A 16,842-nucleotide genomic window follows, 5' to 3' on the forward strand; every position below is an offset into this window, starting at 1 on the left:
CATTAACAGGTGTATTAAATAAATATGTTAATAACTGACAGTAGGAACACATTTGTGACTAGTTTATTTTTATTATAATTTCCTTTTTGAAACACAAAGCTTTTTGTCTGAAGCAGTTTGATTTATTGGACTGTCAAGTTTACTTACTCTTTATATTGGTATTAGTTTCACCCCTCTAATCTGTTTATGGGGACACTGAAATCCATTATGGAAATTGGGAGTTAACAAGTAATTTGTCCTGCATAACCCCCAGTTTTAGCCTAAAAGGGGAATAGGAGCTTGCACAGCAAAATAACACAATTTAATATTTTTTTTCTGTAGCATTCATTTCCCCTGTGTGCTGGTTAAATAGCCTTTTTTTAATATCTGTGGCTCCCAAAGGTTTATGAACACAGCATTAAAAATGATACGCATTAGTTTCAGTGTGAAGCAGCAAGAACGTTCTGAACTCCATGTTCATCTTAAAATAAGCCCCTTTTCTTCTGTAATAGGTCTTCCATCATGATGTCTTCAAACATGAAGAAATCATACTATGACTGTACATATAAAATCCCTGGGTGTGGAGCTCTTTCTGAGCTGCAGACCACATTCAAGCCCACTTTACTGGATTTAACTCATGAGGAAAATGGAGGGAAATAGAGGGGAATTGAATTCTTGCTGGGTGCTGCTTTAATGGGTCTTGGTCTAAAATGTTTAGGTGAGCTCAGGGACAGGGCTAGTGGAGCCAAGGAGGGCTTTGGAAGCCCAGTGCTGTTGGATGAGGCTCTTGGAGCCAATCAAAGCTGACTGGGTAAGCATGCGGGTTTAGCTGGGGAAGAAGTCCCACCTGAGGTTTATAAACACCCCTGTTTAGATTGACCTGGATGTCAGATTCTCCCAGGCTTCTTATAAGCACTGATTTTCTTTTTCCTTCTTTTTTTTTTCTTTTAGGTCATGTTAAGTCTGTATAGCTGAGGTTCAAGAAGTGTATTTGCAACAGCCCTTACGTAGGCAAGTCATACATACTGCCAAAGGGGAGAAAAGTACTATTTTTAAAGGATTTATATGGAGCTAGGGGTCTTCTTCCCCTCTTTCCATTTTGTAGTGAGAATTATTTCATCCTACACCTGAAGCAGAGATCATTCTGCATTTAAAATATTCAAGAGTTTCGGGAACATTCATTCTTATGCTGTATTGAACCAGTGCACCAAGTTCTTCAGCTTGGCTGTATATTTTTTGACTTTGGTGTTGGTCAGGCATCTCAGGGCAGGTTTTATCCCCCTGAAAGCATCTGGCAGGGAGAGAGAGGAGAGAGGGGGTTGTCCCTGTGGGCAGATCAGCTCTGAAAAATCCCGCCTGAAGGCACAGGGACCTGCCTTGCAACTTCAGCTGTGGATTAGTCGTTCTTTGGCAGCTGTACTGACTGTATGGGAAACTGAGCCTTAACTAGTTCATCAATGAGCCAGAAATTAGAGGTGGAATGCATTTTAACTTCAGTGCTCCCTTCCCATGGCAAAAAAAAAAAAAAAGATTTTTTTTTTTTTTTTGCAAGTAGTGGATCGATAGTCTTTTTCTTTCATGGAGTTTAAGGTCGCTCACTGTAGGCCACTGGTAGATCTTAATGATTGCTGGCAATTTGTCTGCATGCTTTCTGGCTTCCTCATCAGAGAGCTGCTTGGCATTGGTCCTCCCAGACATCTGCTAGCTCTTGTGCAGGGTGAAGACACACTATCCTGCTGCTGCGTGGGCATGTGGAATTGGGTCACTGCTGAGGGATTCACCATGACTTGAAGGCGTAAACAATACTGAATATGGCGTTTTACATAGGAAGCTTTAAAATAAAAATCTTCTGTTCCTGCTGGCCCAGCCTGGTCAGTCTGTCTTGTCTTTAATTTTTTGTGAAAGAACACTCTTGGTTCAGTGAAGAAACCTGAAGAAACTTGTAGAAATTCTTGAACTTAAAAAAAGCAACAAATTATCATCTGTCATTTGAACAGGTATTTTAAAAATGTATTTCCATTTTAGTTGGCTTGTGCTTATGAAACCTAATTATTTTGCAGACTTTATGAAAACAAAGGAGAAGCAGACTTCAGGGAGTCTCTGCTGCAGCTCTTTAAGTCCATCAATGAGATGATGAGCAGCATCTCTGATCAGACTGTCATAGTGAAGGTATGTGCTTTACAAGTCTCCATCTTGACTTTGCTTTTGCATCCTAAACCACAGTTAGGTGGTTGGTTGAAGTGTATGATTGTGTTTTTCCCTAAAAGCATGTTTTACCTTGAACGTGGTTAATACTTCGTGCTTCTAAAGAAGGATTTGTGACTATATAAAGAATGTGCTTCGAACAAGTAAGGTTACTTAAATTGCTGCAAATACCTCACTTTTATTTTTAAAAGAGAATTTAGGGGTTGGATGGGTTAAATGATGTTTAGCTTCTTTAATGTCTGTAATCTTAAGGTATTTTTAAGGCACTATCTTTAAGATGCTGATGACAATGTAGATCCTTGTATTCTTATGCACTTATTTATATCCTCAGCTGTTCAGGAACTTCAATATAGTCTCTTAAGCACTAGTACATGTTTTTAATGGAAAATCAGTAAGTCAGACTGCAAACTCCAGCCTGCACCCCTCTTCTTCTGTCCCTTTAAAATGGTAGCTACTTCTGGTAACGTTGGCCGGCTCATGGAATTGGGAACGTGGTCTCTGACCTCAAATGAACATCAGTATTGATATCACAGAGTAGAAGCATTGAATTATAGGACTGGTAGATTTTTGTATCCAGAGGAGTCTGAGGTCATTGGGCCAATACCGGTCTCATGTTCTGTCAGTGAATCTTTTTCACCGTAGAGAGACTGTCATAAACACACATTTGATAAGCTACACCTTGAAGTTCTCCTTGTGGTTCCCAACAGAATTTATAAGAGGACGTAACTCTTGACCTAGCCATGCTGAATCATTTGAAAGATGATGATCAGAAAGGGGCTAAGAATTGGGGTCGAATTTGGGGACGGTTTGACGGTGTGGCTCCTCCTGCTCAGATGTGCAGTGGTTATGCATTAGAAGAATTTTTTATAGCAGCTGGGAGGCAAAGCCAGACAGTGGCAAAGTACTGTGCCAGTGCAAGAGGTTCCTCTTGGAGGGAGCTGGGAAGAGTACAGCAGGAAAACACCGAAGTCAAAGACACGGGTCCTTTGTGGCTGAGTGCATGCAGGTCTTAGGCTAGTAATACCATGCTGAGCACACAGCAAAAATAGATGGTGGGGATAAAGCTGCTGAGTTCGAATATTTTAGGCAGAGAGACTGAGGCTGTATCATCTGATAGCAAAATAGGGATATTACATGTTTCAAGAAAGGCGTATTTTCATTCCACTGACAGAGCATCTCTCCTGAATGGAAATTGGTAAGTTTGACTCAGCGACTCAGAGTGTGCTATCTGGTGTTTTACAAATAGGATGTTTTCAGATTACGAGGATTGAATGTAAGATTTATTTTCCAGAGACTTGTTTGTAAGGCCTGCTTCAGGAAGGCAGATGAACGTGAGCTTTTTTTCCTTCTCAACAGTCTATACCTTGAGAAAAAAAAAATTAAAAAGACCCCCAAAACCAGATTTGGTTGTCTTCACCTGAGATGCAGTAAAAGACAAACTTCCTAGCAAAGGCCAGAGAGATGCCACTACAGCAGAGTCTGTCCTAGGCCGTGTATCGTTTCACATTCAGATCTTGGCAGACGTGTGTAGGGCACATCTACTGTCTGCGTTTGGCTACGTGAAGTACGCTGGCAGATGAAGCATTGACAGATGAGCCAGTGTGAGGTTGTCAGAGAAGTGTGCTTGTGGATGCCTTTCAGAAGCCTTGACAACCTTTCATTCATTATTCATTGCTTTCATCTCCTTTGGACTCTAATTACTTAGCTCTTAGAACACATAATTGTTAGTATTGGCCTTTTGCAGCTTGTGAGATTGCTTTTATTATGTTCAAATATCCACTGAAGCACTACAGTTTTTTCAGTAGCTAGAAATGTATTTCTATTACAAAGAATAGAATTATTGAATGGGTAGATAAAAGTGTTTTTTTTCTGAGCGAGATTGAGTATAGCTTCTGTCAATCTTGCCTGACAAAGCTGTTGGAATCCTGGGAGGGTGTCAGTAACCATGTAAAGTGGACATGACATTACAGGCTTCATTCAGCATCTTTGCTGACTTGGTGGTTAAGTACCATGCTAGTGGTGAGGAATGTCAGAAGGACCTCACAAAACTAGGCAGGGTAAAATCTGAGCTGCAAGGTAGACACATGTAAGGCAGTGCATCTCAGGAAGAGTAAATTAATCCCTGTGCGATGGTCTACTTGAACCTGGTAGTTGCAGTTTGGGAAAGAGACCTTGAAGTCATAACTGACAACTCTCCGGGGTTATTGGTTCCATGTGCAGTGACAAGCAAAGAATCACAGACTGGTTTGGGTTGGAAGGGACCTTAAAGTCCATCTAGTCCCAACCCCCTGCCATGGGCAGGGACACCTTCCACTAGCCCAGGTTGCCCAAAGCCCCGTCCAACCTGGCCTTGAACCCTTCCAGGGAGGGGGCAGCCACAGCTTCTCTGGGCAACCTGTGCCAGGGCCTCACCACCCTCACAGGGAACAATTTCTTCCTTAGATCTCATCTAAATCTGCCCTCTGTCAGTTTAAAACCGTGACCCCTCGTCCTATCCCTACACCCCCAATCAAGAGTCCCTCCCCCCTTTCCTGTAGCCCCTTTCAGTCCTGGGAGGCCGCTCTAAGGTCTCCCCGGAGCCTTCTCTTCTCCAGCTGAACCCCCCCAACTCTCTCAGCCTGTCCTCACAGGGGAGCTGCTCCAGCCCCACGAGCATCTTCGTGGCCTCCTCTGGCCCTGCTCGAGCAGGTCCATGTCCTTCTGATGTTGGTGCCCCCAGAGCTGGACACAGCACTGCAGGGGGGTCTCACAAGAGCAGAGCAGAGGGGGAGAATCCCCTCCCTTGCCCTGCTGCCCACACTGCTCTGGGTGCAGCCCAGCACACGGTTGGCTTTCTGGGCTGCCAGCGCACGTTGCTGGCTCACAGTCAGTTTTCCATCCACTGATACCCCCAAGTCCTTCTCCTCGGGGCAGCTCTCCATCCACTCCTTGCCCAGCCTGGATTTGTGCTTGGGGCACAGAAGCAACAGGGCGTTGGGTGTCAGCCAGAGGGATAACAAGAACATGGCAGGGCTGTCGTTTTGTTTTTAGGTAGCCTTAGCACATCCACATCTTGCATGCCAGGTGCTGTTCTCATCTCCTAACCTCAGGAAGTAGTTAAAGGGGTGTGGAGGACTAGGATTGGGAATGGCGCACCTTCCTGGTGGGTGAGGGGTTTGTGAAACTCTTCTGCACCAAATCCCACAGTACAAGAAATAGGGTTCACTCATTGATGTCAGTAGGAAGTTAGTTTAAAGCAAATAAAAAGAAAAGTTTTGATTTCTGAAGCTCGCTGTCGCAGGGCGTTACAGAGGCAGACAGTGTCAGCAGGCCTGGGAAGAGGTGAGGCAGATTTCCAGACCAGAAGCCACAGACTCACAGAATCATCTAGGTTGGAAAAGACCTTGAAGATCATCTAGTCCAACCATTAAGCCCACAGATGTTCTGAGAGGATGGGTGGAGGTGCAGCCTCGGAAGGATGCTGGAGGAGCCCGGGTGCAAACAGACCACAGAAACTGTAAATGGCATCTCCTGTGGCCACTGTTGGAGACCAAGTGCTGGGCTATACAAACCATTAGTGTGACACCGTGAGTGCTCCTTGTGCTGTTGGATACTCTTGAAGTTTTGTAGAAAACTGATGAAGATAAGCAGATAAGTTGCTAGGTCCCTGTGTTGTGCAGTTAGGATCAGCAGATCTATCTGCAGCAGTTCCAGGCTTCTTTTACTGTTTTTAATATATATTGGTAAAGCTAAATAACTGTATACAAAATAAGTCTGTCTGGAGAGATAAGAAGTTGAAAAGACCTACACAGAAAATTAAGGTGCTTCACATTAAAAGAGACAGATGCTTAATTCACACATTTGAATATTTCTATTTCTCCTTGCAGAAATTGTAATCTGTCTTGATAGTTTATCAACATGAAGCAGAACTGCCACTGGAAAGTTGTTCTTTTTTTTCTGAAATGTTCGTAACTTTCTCTTTGGGCTGCTTATACTGATTTTTTTTTTTTTTTTTTCCTCCCCAGCCTGTCTGTTAAGAGAGTAGCCTTCAAGCTGACACTGTGCGGGGGAGAATGAATGACTGCAGTCTTACGTTCTTAGCAAGAATTACTCTTTATCTATTCAAATATTTATGTCCTTGTGGAAGCTGATGAGCTGTTTCTGACTGTAGCTCAGGTCTTCAGTTACTTAATATTTTGCATTTAAATTGCCCCTTTTTTCACTTGAATTTTTCAAGGCTTTGGGTTCATTTTAAAAAAAATAAAAAGTTTCCTCAAAAGAAAACTGTATGAATTGTACAAGGATTTAAGGTTGTAGAGCACAAAAAGAGACTTTGAATTTGTACCTCTTTTGGGATTATGGCTATTCAAAATTTCTTAGAGTAGGGGAGAATTTGTATATGTGGCTGCTTTGCAAACCTGACTTCAGTTGCAGCCTTGAAGGAAACAACATCAAGAATATTTTCTGTGGGGGACGTGTTCAAAGTGGTACTTAGCAGTTCTACTTGCTGCAAGTAGCTGTAACTGTACACAGCATCGATTAAATTTTTCCTCAAGACTTAAAAGGGAAAAAACCCCACAAAAAACAAACCAAACAAAAAACAGAGGCCCTGTCTATCTGCAAAATTCTCTACTGCACCAAAATCATGCTTTGCATTACTGAGGATGCTTTGACTGCCAGACTCACGCCTGGGAAGGACAATAACCTGATCTTTTTGCACAGGGTCCTCCGAGAAACCCGGAGTTGGCCTGGCATTAGGGAGAGACATTTCTGTGTCAGCTCTCCCTCCTTCTCTGCTTCTGACGTGGTGTGGGTCAGGGGAGAGGGGGTTATGGAGGGAACCCCAGTGCTGGCCTTGCGCTGCTGTCCACCGTGTCCGGGCAGTCAGTGCTCACTTTATGGCTGAAGCCCTGGTCACCTCGTCCTTCGGGTGCATTTTTGTAGTGGCTGGCTTAGCGTATGCATGGAAAAAACTGTATTTTTTTCAGAGTGTAAAGGTCTGTTTCTTTCGTGAGCTTTTGGTATTGCAAAATAATAATTCAAAGACAATATTAAAAGTTTATTTTAGATTTGAGTTGTAGTGCTTCAGCTATGTGTTTTTACAATAATTAGGTCAAAATCCATATATTCTTGGGACAGGATTTGAGCAGAGCTTTACTAGCATTTATACCTCTTAGTGAGTTGACTCAAATATATTGCAATCAAAACATTAAGGTGTAAGAATGAATAAAACTCGCTTTCATCTGAGGCTATAAAGGCAGCAACAGTCAATCCTATAGTTTCAATTTGAGAAGCTGGTATGGTATAAATTACAGTGTTCAGAACAATGTGGAGTTTGTTTATTTTAGTTAACTAAATATAATTTTTAGGGGTTATTTTTTTGGTGTGTCAGTGTTGAGTGCAGCAGAGGCAGGCATGTAGAGGTTGCCTTTTACACTTGATTTTTTTTTTTAAGGTGTGCAGTTGTCCAAACTGGAGAGGGAAATTCAAACAGTGATTTGAGCTGACAGATGTTTTTGTCGTCCTCTTACTAAGAAGAATTTTTCTTGCATGATGAATGGTAGTGAGCTGCAGTAATAGTTTGAGAAGTAGGGAGATTAAACTTTGTTTTTCAAGTATCAGTTTGATTTTAAGAATTACTTCATTAAATAAGGTGAGCAGCATTTGGTACGTGCACCTATTTTTTATGGTTACAAATGTAGTGAGCTTTCCTGGTTTTATTCCTATTTTCTGCTAATTGGTGCATGATAATTATTTCCTTAACCTTTTACTGTTTAAGCATGAGCTCAGCTGAAGCCTAGCATGATGTTTCAAGTTTAGATAAAAATGCAAATGTTTCCTAGTCATTTATTCTTGCATCTCTTTGAAACAAGGGCAGTTGAGCCAGCTGCATCGAATTTATGAGGACTGTCTGATTTTGACTGTGTTTGTATGAGGGAGCTGAACTATTCTCAGCAGGGTTCTTGCAGTTTGCTCTAATGTTTGCTGTTATGCGTGACTTTGTACTGCTGTTCAGGATGACTGAAAAAAGATGATAGGCTGGTAGCTGAGTTAGTTCTCTGTGCTCTAAACGATCTTGATAAAGTAGGTGCGTATATAAAATTATCCCATAATGTGACCACAGAGAGCTGGGGCGAAAGATGGTAACGTTTCACTAATGGGAATTCTCTTGTGTGCGTGGTTTTTTAATAATCCTTGTCACTTTTAACACAATGCGTATTTCTCAGTATCCATACTGTACTTTTTCCTACTCTAATATAAGCATTTATTGCTAAAACTACAGAAAAGTATTTAAATGAAGGCAGGGAAAGACATTACAAGCTGCTGAGGTACCTAGGAAGAAAACAGAAGAGACCGTGTTAGTCTGCAGGGCTTTTCCAACAGGTTGAATACTCTATAACCATTGTTTAAAATTCATTGAGTAACAAAATGCAACCGTGGGCTGAGGTTCCTATGTCTCTTAGAACCTCTATGGGAAGGTCTGTTGTACGCTGACAACAAATACAATAATCTCTAGAAGAGTGCAATGTTACTTTACTTGTGATCATGCTTTGTGCTGTTTTACACCAGATTTCGTGCCACAGGCGCTGGTTCAGTTGTGATTTGGCACGAATGTCTGCTGTAAACCAGGGCAATTTAAAAATAGTGTTTAGGTGTTCCTGGAAATTGTTTCATCCAGCTGCTGACTGGGCTGCATTTGGCTGGATTAATGAGTTTAATGGAATGGCGTCCGGGATAATGCTTGTGTAGAAGGTAGGTGCTTTGTGTTGAATGACACAAAAGATGGAAATTAACATTAGAATCATGTACAAATTGAGTCAGGTAAAACAAATTTATTGCTTCATCAAACAAAAGAGTCCATAAGAATATACTGTTCGACAAAGAGATTTTATGCTTAATGTTGAGACTGGGCATGCTGTTTGAAATGAATGACTTTAGAAGATGACATTTTTAAATTAAGTATTTTTGCTTTTATGTTGTACAAAGAGATGAACTTAAATCCTAGACAAAGCCTGTAGTATACTATTCAGAATACACTTTGTTTAATACTTTGCAAACGTCACTTGTTCACTCTAATGACAACCTTAAGTTAGCACTGCAGTTTTCTTAAACAGCTGCTGTAAAGAAGCTTTTGTTACTGGTTTTTTAACATTCCTTGTCAGTATAAACCCAATAATGGGATAAAAGTTAGAATTTACTGTTGTTGCAAGACTGCTTTGCTGTACTTTATACTGCTTTGCTTTCATTTACCAGTGACCATTGTTATTATCACAGTAGTAATTTCTGTTTTGTATTAGTGAAGAGATTGCTCAATATTCTCAAAAGCAAATTAGTAAAACTCCCGTTGTTTATATCTGTTATGCAAAATTATATCAGAAGTGACTTTAAGATACTTAGCAGCCTCCCCTGTCTTATTTTCGTGTGCTTTCATATGACAAAGAATTGTTTGTGCAGATGATTAGTCTTTGATCGAGTGGTAGAAGGATGCTGTGGTGCAATATAGTGCCATATTTTTGGTCCCCTTTTAGTGCAGCTTTGTGTTAATCCATCAGGGTGTTAGTTCAAATGTGGTAAAATAAAAATTTTGTGTTAAGAGAGTGTAGTTTTTCTTGTTCCACAAGCCTTCAGATGTACTAACAGCTACCAGATGTGACAGAGTAATGGAGATGCTTACCAAGAGTGCTTGCTGAACACACAGACTGCAGCACGACTGTCTGGCTTTGAGACAGACCATATTTAAGACACATCTCCAAATGGCGTATGAAATATGCTGTAATTACTAATCTTGTAATGCTGCTTAAACATGTTTCTGAGCACTTCTGTGTAGGTATGTTCTTCATGGCTTGCTGTTATGTTGGATTGTCAATATTTGACATGATTATGTGGCTTTTCAAAAGGTGGAGTTAGGTGACTTTGGGCACTTCGAGAAGCCATCTCCAGCCAACTCAAAGGTTTGCAGAAGCAGATTCCATGGAGAAGTACTAGCCTGTCCTTTGTCTTTCCTCAGCTTAAAACTAGGGAGGGTTTGAAGGGAGCTGGGGTCGGAGGACAGGCTTATGCAATGTCCTAGAGGAAACTTTTAGGAATGAAGAGGGGTTCAGATTGCCTGGGCCATCATGGGAGTCCCAAAACTTAAAGCTGAGGTGCTTACCTTTGCCCAGTGACATGAAGGAAAGGCATGTATGTGTCCTCCCATCTCTTTCTGGGAGGGCTGCTGGTATGTGTCTATCTTCACAAAGAAATGAAAAGCTCAGGAAGTTTTCTGTAAGGCAGCTCCTCTGACCAAGGGATTTTGGGATTCTTTTTGGGATTCTTTTTGTTGTTCCAAAAAATAAGTGAAGCTTACTCTTATTTTACACAGTTTATAGATGCAAGTGTTGAAGTGCTCTAAGTCTCTTTTGGAGTTTGAGGTTTTCCTTCCCCCAGAAAATTGCAGGAAAAGTTCCTTTCAGAATAAAGTCACTGTTTTGCTGACAGTGTTTTCTAAATTGCTGTTTTAGGATAAATTTTTAGTCACAGAAACTCCTTGAACCTTTAGATCTGAGGAGTGTGCTAGTTTTTCTCTCAGTAGATCCCTTTTCTTACCCATTCTTGTCTTATGAAACCTATCTGGAAATGAACCATCGGGCAAAAAAGAGCTGTGGCAGCATGGGCACCGCAGTGGACCCTTCACTGATGCTCAGAGGGACCACCGTTACAAATAATGCCTCCATTGCGCTTGGTCTTATTTATTCTGGCCTTCTTACCATGTCTGGAAGGGTTTTTTTTCCCCCCAACTAATCTTTTGATATAGGCCATCACTGAATTTGTTTCTTCAGCATGAACCGCTGTGTTATTTAGCTGCTAACTGTGAAGAAGTTTAGGAAAATACAATTAGCTGTTAAGTCATTATAAGCACATTGATGAATTTGTCTTAAAGGTTGCAAAGGATGATTGCTCTAGAGAGAGGCGGTTGTGATGGTTTAAGGAATAAGTTGCAATTATTCTGTGGAACCTAGGAATTTCGTCCTCTCTATTAGGTGTGCAGAGAACTGTGACCATCAATTACTGCTTATTTTATTCTATTTAAGGCAAAGCTTTGACTTTTCTGGACCTTATTATTTTCACTTAGTGAGTTTTATTTCTTGTCGTATTTAATTGCCTTTTAGAGTTTAGAAGGGTATCCTTGAACCACTGCGCATTGACTTAGTGCTTCAATAGGTTGTATTGGCAGCTGGTTCATATAATAAGTGACAGTAAATGGTTCTTTTCATATGTATGTACTTTGGCTGTGGTATAATACCTTTTATACATAGATATGAAGTAGTTTGAGTTGGCTCACAGGCTGACGTGCTTGTTGATGTCACACCAATCCTTGACTCACATGTAAATAACATCCCAGAAAAAAAATATTCCAGTAATACCCTGACAGTCAATATAACAGTGAGCGTACAAGGAAGTTTAATTCGGTAACAGGGAAAAATATATCCCATTATTCATACGATACACTGTCGTGTTTCTGCTTTCTTTCCTTTTTATTCTTCCCCTTTGCTAGTTTATTTGTGTGCTTTGTAGTACTTCAAATGACTGATTCTGTAACTTGATAAGGGTAGTAATAATTTGTCATTGGTTTTCCACAAAGAGAGAAGCCCCTTTGGGCAGTAAAATGTTTTTTGCAGCCCAGCTTGAAACTATGTATAATTATTGACTAAGTATGTGAGACTGATATTTCCAGCTTTGTATGTGTATCTACTGTGATCACATGGCAATTATTACAAAAACCTGTTTGATTAAAAATCAAACAATTAAGTTCTTCATTATTGTGTTTTCTCTAATGCTGTTTTGCATTTTCAAGTCTCTTAGGCATCACTGTGTAACTATGAAATTAAGATTTTTTTGATGTAGTTTGCCATGTAATTCTTGTAGAAATGAGGAATTTGAACCTTTGTCAGTGTGCTGCTGAAGAGTGGAAATTAATCTAATTTAATTTCTTTCATTGAAAAAAAACCCAAACCAGATTAATTATTTGTTTTTTTCCTGATGTTATATGAAAAGACAGGAACAGGGTTTTTTATCTGCTGAATTTAATATTACTCACTTATGTATTCCAGTATCCTGGGAATAACCAGCATTGCAATTGTGCTACTGCTAACGAAGGATCTACTTTCAGTTGCAGCTTCTAACAGAGTAAAATCTACAGTGAGAGCTGCTCTTTTACAAGGGTTAATATCAACAAAAAGATATTTTAGTAGACCTTTGGATTACACAGATACAGATTTAATTGTGGGGTTGCAGAGTCTACTTGTCTGATCATATTGTCTGTCATATAACTGAATCAGTTGAGATTGGAAATTGGGAAATACAGTTCCACAGTTTTCTTTAAATTTTAAGATATTAAAGTTTAATTGGTTTGTCTGTAAAGTAGAACCTAAGTTGCTGATAATTCTTGTAACTGCAGGCTTTAGGTTGATGTTTTAAATAGTTTTACCTGATAGTACTTCATTTAAGCTATTAAAGTGTTAATTTTAATGATTGTGCCAGCACAGTGTGAAATTTTAATTCAAGATATAAAATGCAAGCTCTTTTTTAGTATGTGTTACTAAACATTTATTGCTACATGCATTTGCATGATAAGCAAATAAAAACACAGCAATGGCTGCGGTTTATAACTGGTCATTAGAGTCCTCATCCATCAAAACACATAAGTGTGTACATAATGGGACTATTTGCATAATTACAGTTATGAGCTTGATTTCTGAGCATGTAAGTAGTCCTTTAAGCATACGTGGAAATGTTTGATGATCGAGCTTGACAGTTTAAATGGACTATGAATAAAAACTGGAACACCCTGAAATGTGCATCTAACCTATCGACATGTTTGGGTTTTGCTCTTTTAAGTGGTCAGCAAGCGTTGGCAAACCTCCCACGCTGGCTACTTGAAGTTATCCTTGGGACTTGTAATCAAACAATTGACCTCGTGCATTCAAGAATGGTGGAATTTGATTTAAAATTACTAAAGTTGTGGCAGAAAAGTGTAGTTGTTTGAAAATGGACAAGTGGTTTTGTATGTACCTGCGAGACAATACTCCTTGGGTCTGTTGCCCTGTGGCTCTTCTAGTATTAACAGCTACTGCTAAACAGAATTATTCTGTCTCTTGAATTCCTCTGACCCCGTGGAGTAGTGTAGTGTAAACACTTGTCACATCATGGCCTCCAGACTAGAAAAAAACTGATTAAAAAAGAAAAATACAAGGGCTCGTCTTCCTTCTAATCCAAAAGGGAAAGCACACAGTGCGCTCTCGGTGGAAACTGCAAATGCTAAGCCTTAAATCCACAAACAGAAATGCCTTGTATGGGGAATGAATTGTTCCCCCTTTTGAGGCAAAAACACATCTGTAATCAAATCGTTTGATATTATCAATAAAATGCAAAGGTAAGCAAAATAAGTCTGGCAGTTGTGGTTTATATTTGAATTACTGTGTGTTTTTTTTCTAGTCAGTGGATGCAAGAATTTGAGTAACCCCAGTAAAAATAGTGCATGTGTATAAGTTAGATTAAGATAAAAACCAAAGACTTTCTCCTTAGGGTTTCTTAGGTAGAACATTTTCTCATCTATGATTTGAAATAGAGTGTTTAAATCCATTTTAAATCCATTTGCAAATGAAGAAGAAAAACCCCCAACTTTGAAATTACTGTTTGTGTAGATGAAATGATTGTTATCTGTGGTGTTACTAGAGGTCCTTTTACTATTGTCTAACCCAAAGTGTATTCTGGCATGATTGCATTAAATTGCTGGGCAGTAATTTTCAATTGCTGGATTTTTGCTCTTGATGCCTGTAAGAGGATGTTTGCTCTAGAAATAAGTAAATAATTACTAATTGTCACTAAGAAATGGAAGGATTAAATTAGTTAAAATTACTACGAAGAGTTAAAATATTAAACATTTGTTTGTATCTCCTGAATCCTTTCATTTTACACTGTGAAATGGAGTGACAACTGCAAGTTCAAGGGAAATTAGAAAGACCTGCAGTTCATTAGTGGCTACCAAGAATTCACTGCAGGGAAAAATGACAGCTGTGCATTTCTGTTTCATTTTTAAGCAGCTGAGGGAAAATTAAACCCCAACTAATACAGCATGGCTGATGAGAAAGTGCTTCTCCAGCTCTACAGAAAATGGGGAAAAGTGGTTAGAGGAACATAACTTAGTTATGCGTTGTAGACCGATACACCAAAAGGTTTCTATAACATGTTGGAGGGAGTTTATAAGTCTCTAATTTTGGTGTAAGTTCTCTGTTGTCCCAGCTGAATCCAGAGAATAGGTAAGCCAAAGCAACTTACTCTTGTGTGATTCTCTTCTTGCAGTCTTTGTATTGCCTTTCAAGACATGAATTTCAGTCTTGTTTACTGGTTGGTTTTCTTTTTTTAGGGGGCAGCACTTAAATACTTGCCAGCTATTGTCAATGATGTGAAATTAGTATTCGATCCAAAAGAACTTAGGTGAGTAGAGTTAATTAAATGTGTAGTGTGAGCTTTATCTAGATCTTTATTTTACATAGATACACACACATATAAAAAAATATATACAGAGGCAATGAAGTGTGACCTGGGATGTTTTATCGCTTTGGTTTTATTACCTTTTTTTTCCTTGCAAATATTTTTAGGGCTACACAAATAGCCTGTTTTTAAGCCAGTGTGTATGGCATCAAGGTTTGACAAACGTCTTGAGAGACTTTGTAGTCTTGTTGAGTACAATCATGTAATGAATTATCTATTGGGCAATTGACATCAAAACTCTTAAGCTGTATATTTGATACTTCACTCTTTCAAGTATAAATTTAATGTAAATAATAACGGTTTTTGTTCAGTGAACCCTATTGCTGGACTGACGTTTCAGTAGCTCATAAACACAGGAATGTTGTTAGTAAATAGAAAAGGTAATAGGAAGATGTTTTAGAACAAAAGAACCATAGACAAACCAAATCAAAACTAGTATTCCAGTAGAACTTCAAGAGAGAAAAATCAGTTTCTCTTTCATGGTGCTATTACAAGGCATTTAAATTGAAAAAACCCTATTTTTTATCTAATTTGATAGCACAAACCCTTCTGTATATTGTCTGTTTTCGTTTCTATGTTCTGGTGTGTCAAAATAAGGAAAAAGAAAGGTAAATAGAAAAAAAAGTATAATCTTAGTCTAACATTCCAATGGCCTGAGGAACCTGGTGTTTAGCTTCTGCTTGCCTGTACTGTAAACTTTTTTGCATGTACACTTATATTTCCTATGGGCCTAGGGAGTCCATCTTTGTAGAGTTTCTGGACTAAATCATAATTTTGATATGTGATAGCAAAAGTACTGGGAAAATATACCAAATGAAAAATACCTGTTTTACCCTAAACACTACAGTTTTTTTGCCACTTAAAGTATTTAAATTGAGATTGAATAGCACTTAGAAGTACTAAAACAAAAACTCCCAAGATATTAGCAAGCGATGCAAAATTATTGAAAAGTCTTTTAAAAATCTGTATTATGTGGGAGCTCAGGTGATGAGTCTGATGGTATTTATCATCCTAAAATGTGTGTTTCTGGGTTTTTTGGTTCCTGTTGATGAAAGCTTGTAATGTGCATTACCACTTTTTTAAATTTTTGGCTTATATGGTAATGTATTATTCCATTAATGGTATGTGATGATTGAAGTAAGCACAGACAACTGAAATCTGAAATCTAAAACCTTAAATGAAACATGGGAAAAGAGTGTAAAGCTGAGATGAAAGGGAGAGGGCAAAAGAAAAGACACAAAAAACCTTAAACAGCTGTATTAAAGACAATTCATATTCTCTGAAATTCCTGTCTAGCTCATTTATGTCTGGAAAAAGAGTTTGCTTGTCCAAAAGTATGTAATTGTTTATCATCTTCTGTGCTATTGCATGTTTTTGACGTATTTTGGAGAGAGATTAATATATTTTTTACTTGTTTCTTTATATGTAGCAAACTCTTTACTGAATTCATCCTAAACGTTCCCGTGAGCCGGCTCACAATCCAGAAGCTGTACTGCCTGATAGAAATAGTTCACAGTGACCTCTTCACGCAGCACGGTAAGCAGGACCTTTGCAACCATTAAGTTGTCACATTATTCATTGTCTCCAGCCCTCTGCTTAGTGCAAGGTTTGTCCTTGCTGCCGAACGCGGTGGAGGTTGTAACCAATTAAGGTTGTTCCGTTAGAAGGACAAGAAGATTTAAAATAAGTGGGGAAATGCTAATGGACGTTTACTGCAGGTTATAGATCATAAAGAATTGAAAGCAAAAACTTGTCATTCTTAATTTAAAAGGGCACTAAGCATCCAGTGTTATCGACATGTGTTATAACTTTAACTGTGATAAATTTTATCAAAAACTATTAATTCAGCTTTTGTGCTTAGTGAACTTCTACAGAGAAAATGGAAGTTTTTGATGTCCTTTCTTTCCAAAGTGTCATTCTCTCCCTTTAAGCTGTCCCCTACCTGAAGTAAAACAACATATAAACCTTTTAGAGTGTGCCGTCGTCTGTGCTTTCTTATCTTCTCCTTTTACATTAGTGGGCCAGTGACAGGTAAGTTCAAGCACTTGTCTCACAGATTTCTTCACTTGAGGTGAAACATTTTATTCTTTTTCTAGATGACTGCAGGTTAAACTAACCTAAACTAAGTGTTTATGCGCTGTCAGA

General features: G+C 39.1%; 1 protein-coding gene across 4 annotated transcripts in view; it reads left to right on the forward strand.

Annotated features, from left to right (window-relative positions):
• The window catches only part of DOCK1 (dedicator of cytokinesis 1), a 312,454-nt gene that overhangs the window by 67,064 nt on the left and 228,548 nt on the right, over positions 1-16,842 (forward strand). For all 4 annotated transcript variants that reach the window (XM_074875532.1, XM_074875533.1, XM_074875534.1 and 1 more), the window contains 3 exons: positions 2,040-2,148; positions 14,570-14,640; positions 16,127-16,233. In XM_074875532.1, coding sequence (XP_074731633.1) covers positions 2,040-2,148; positions 14,570-14,640; positions 16,127-16,233 — 287 coding nt within the window. The remainder of the gene's footprint in view (positions 1-2,039; positions 2,149-14,569; positions 14,641-16,126; positions 16,234-16,842) is intronic.

This window comes from Strix uralensis, chromosome 7, assembly GCF_047716275.1.
Source record: "Strix uralensis isolate ZFMK-TIS-50842 chromosome 7, bStrUra1, whole genome shotgun sequence".
Lineage (NCBI taxonomy): Eukaryota > Metazoa > Chordata > Aves > Strigiformes > Strigidae > Strix > Strix uralensis.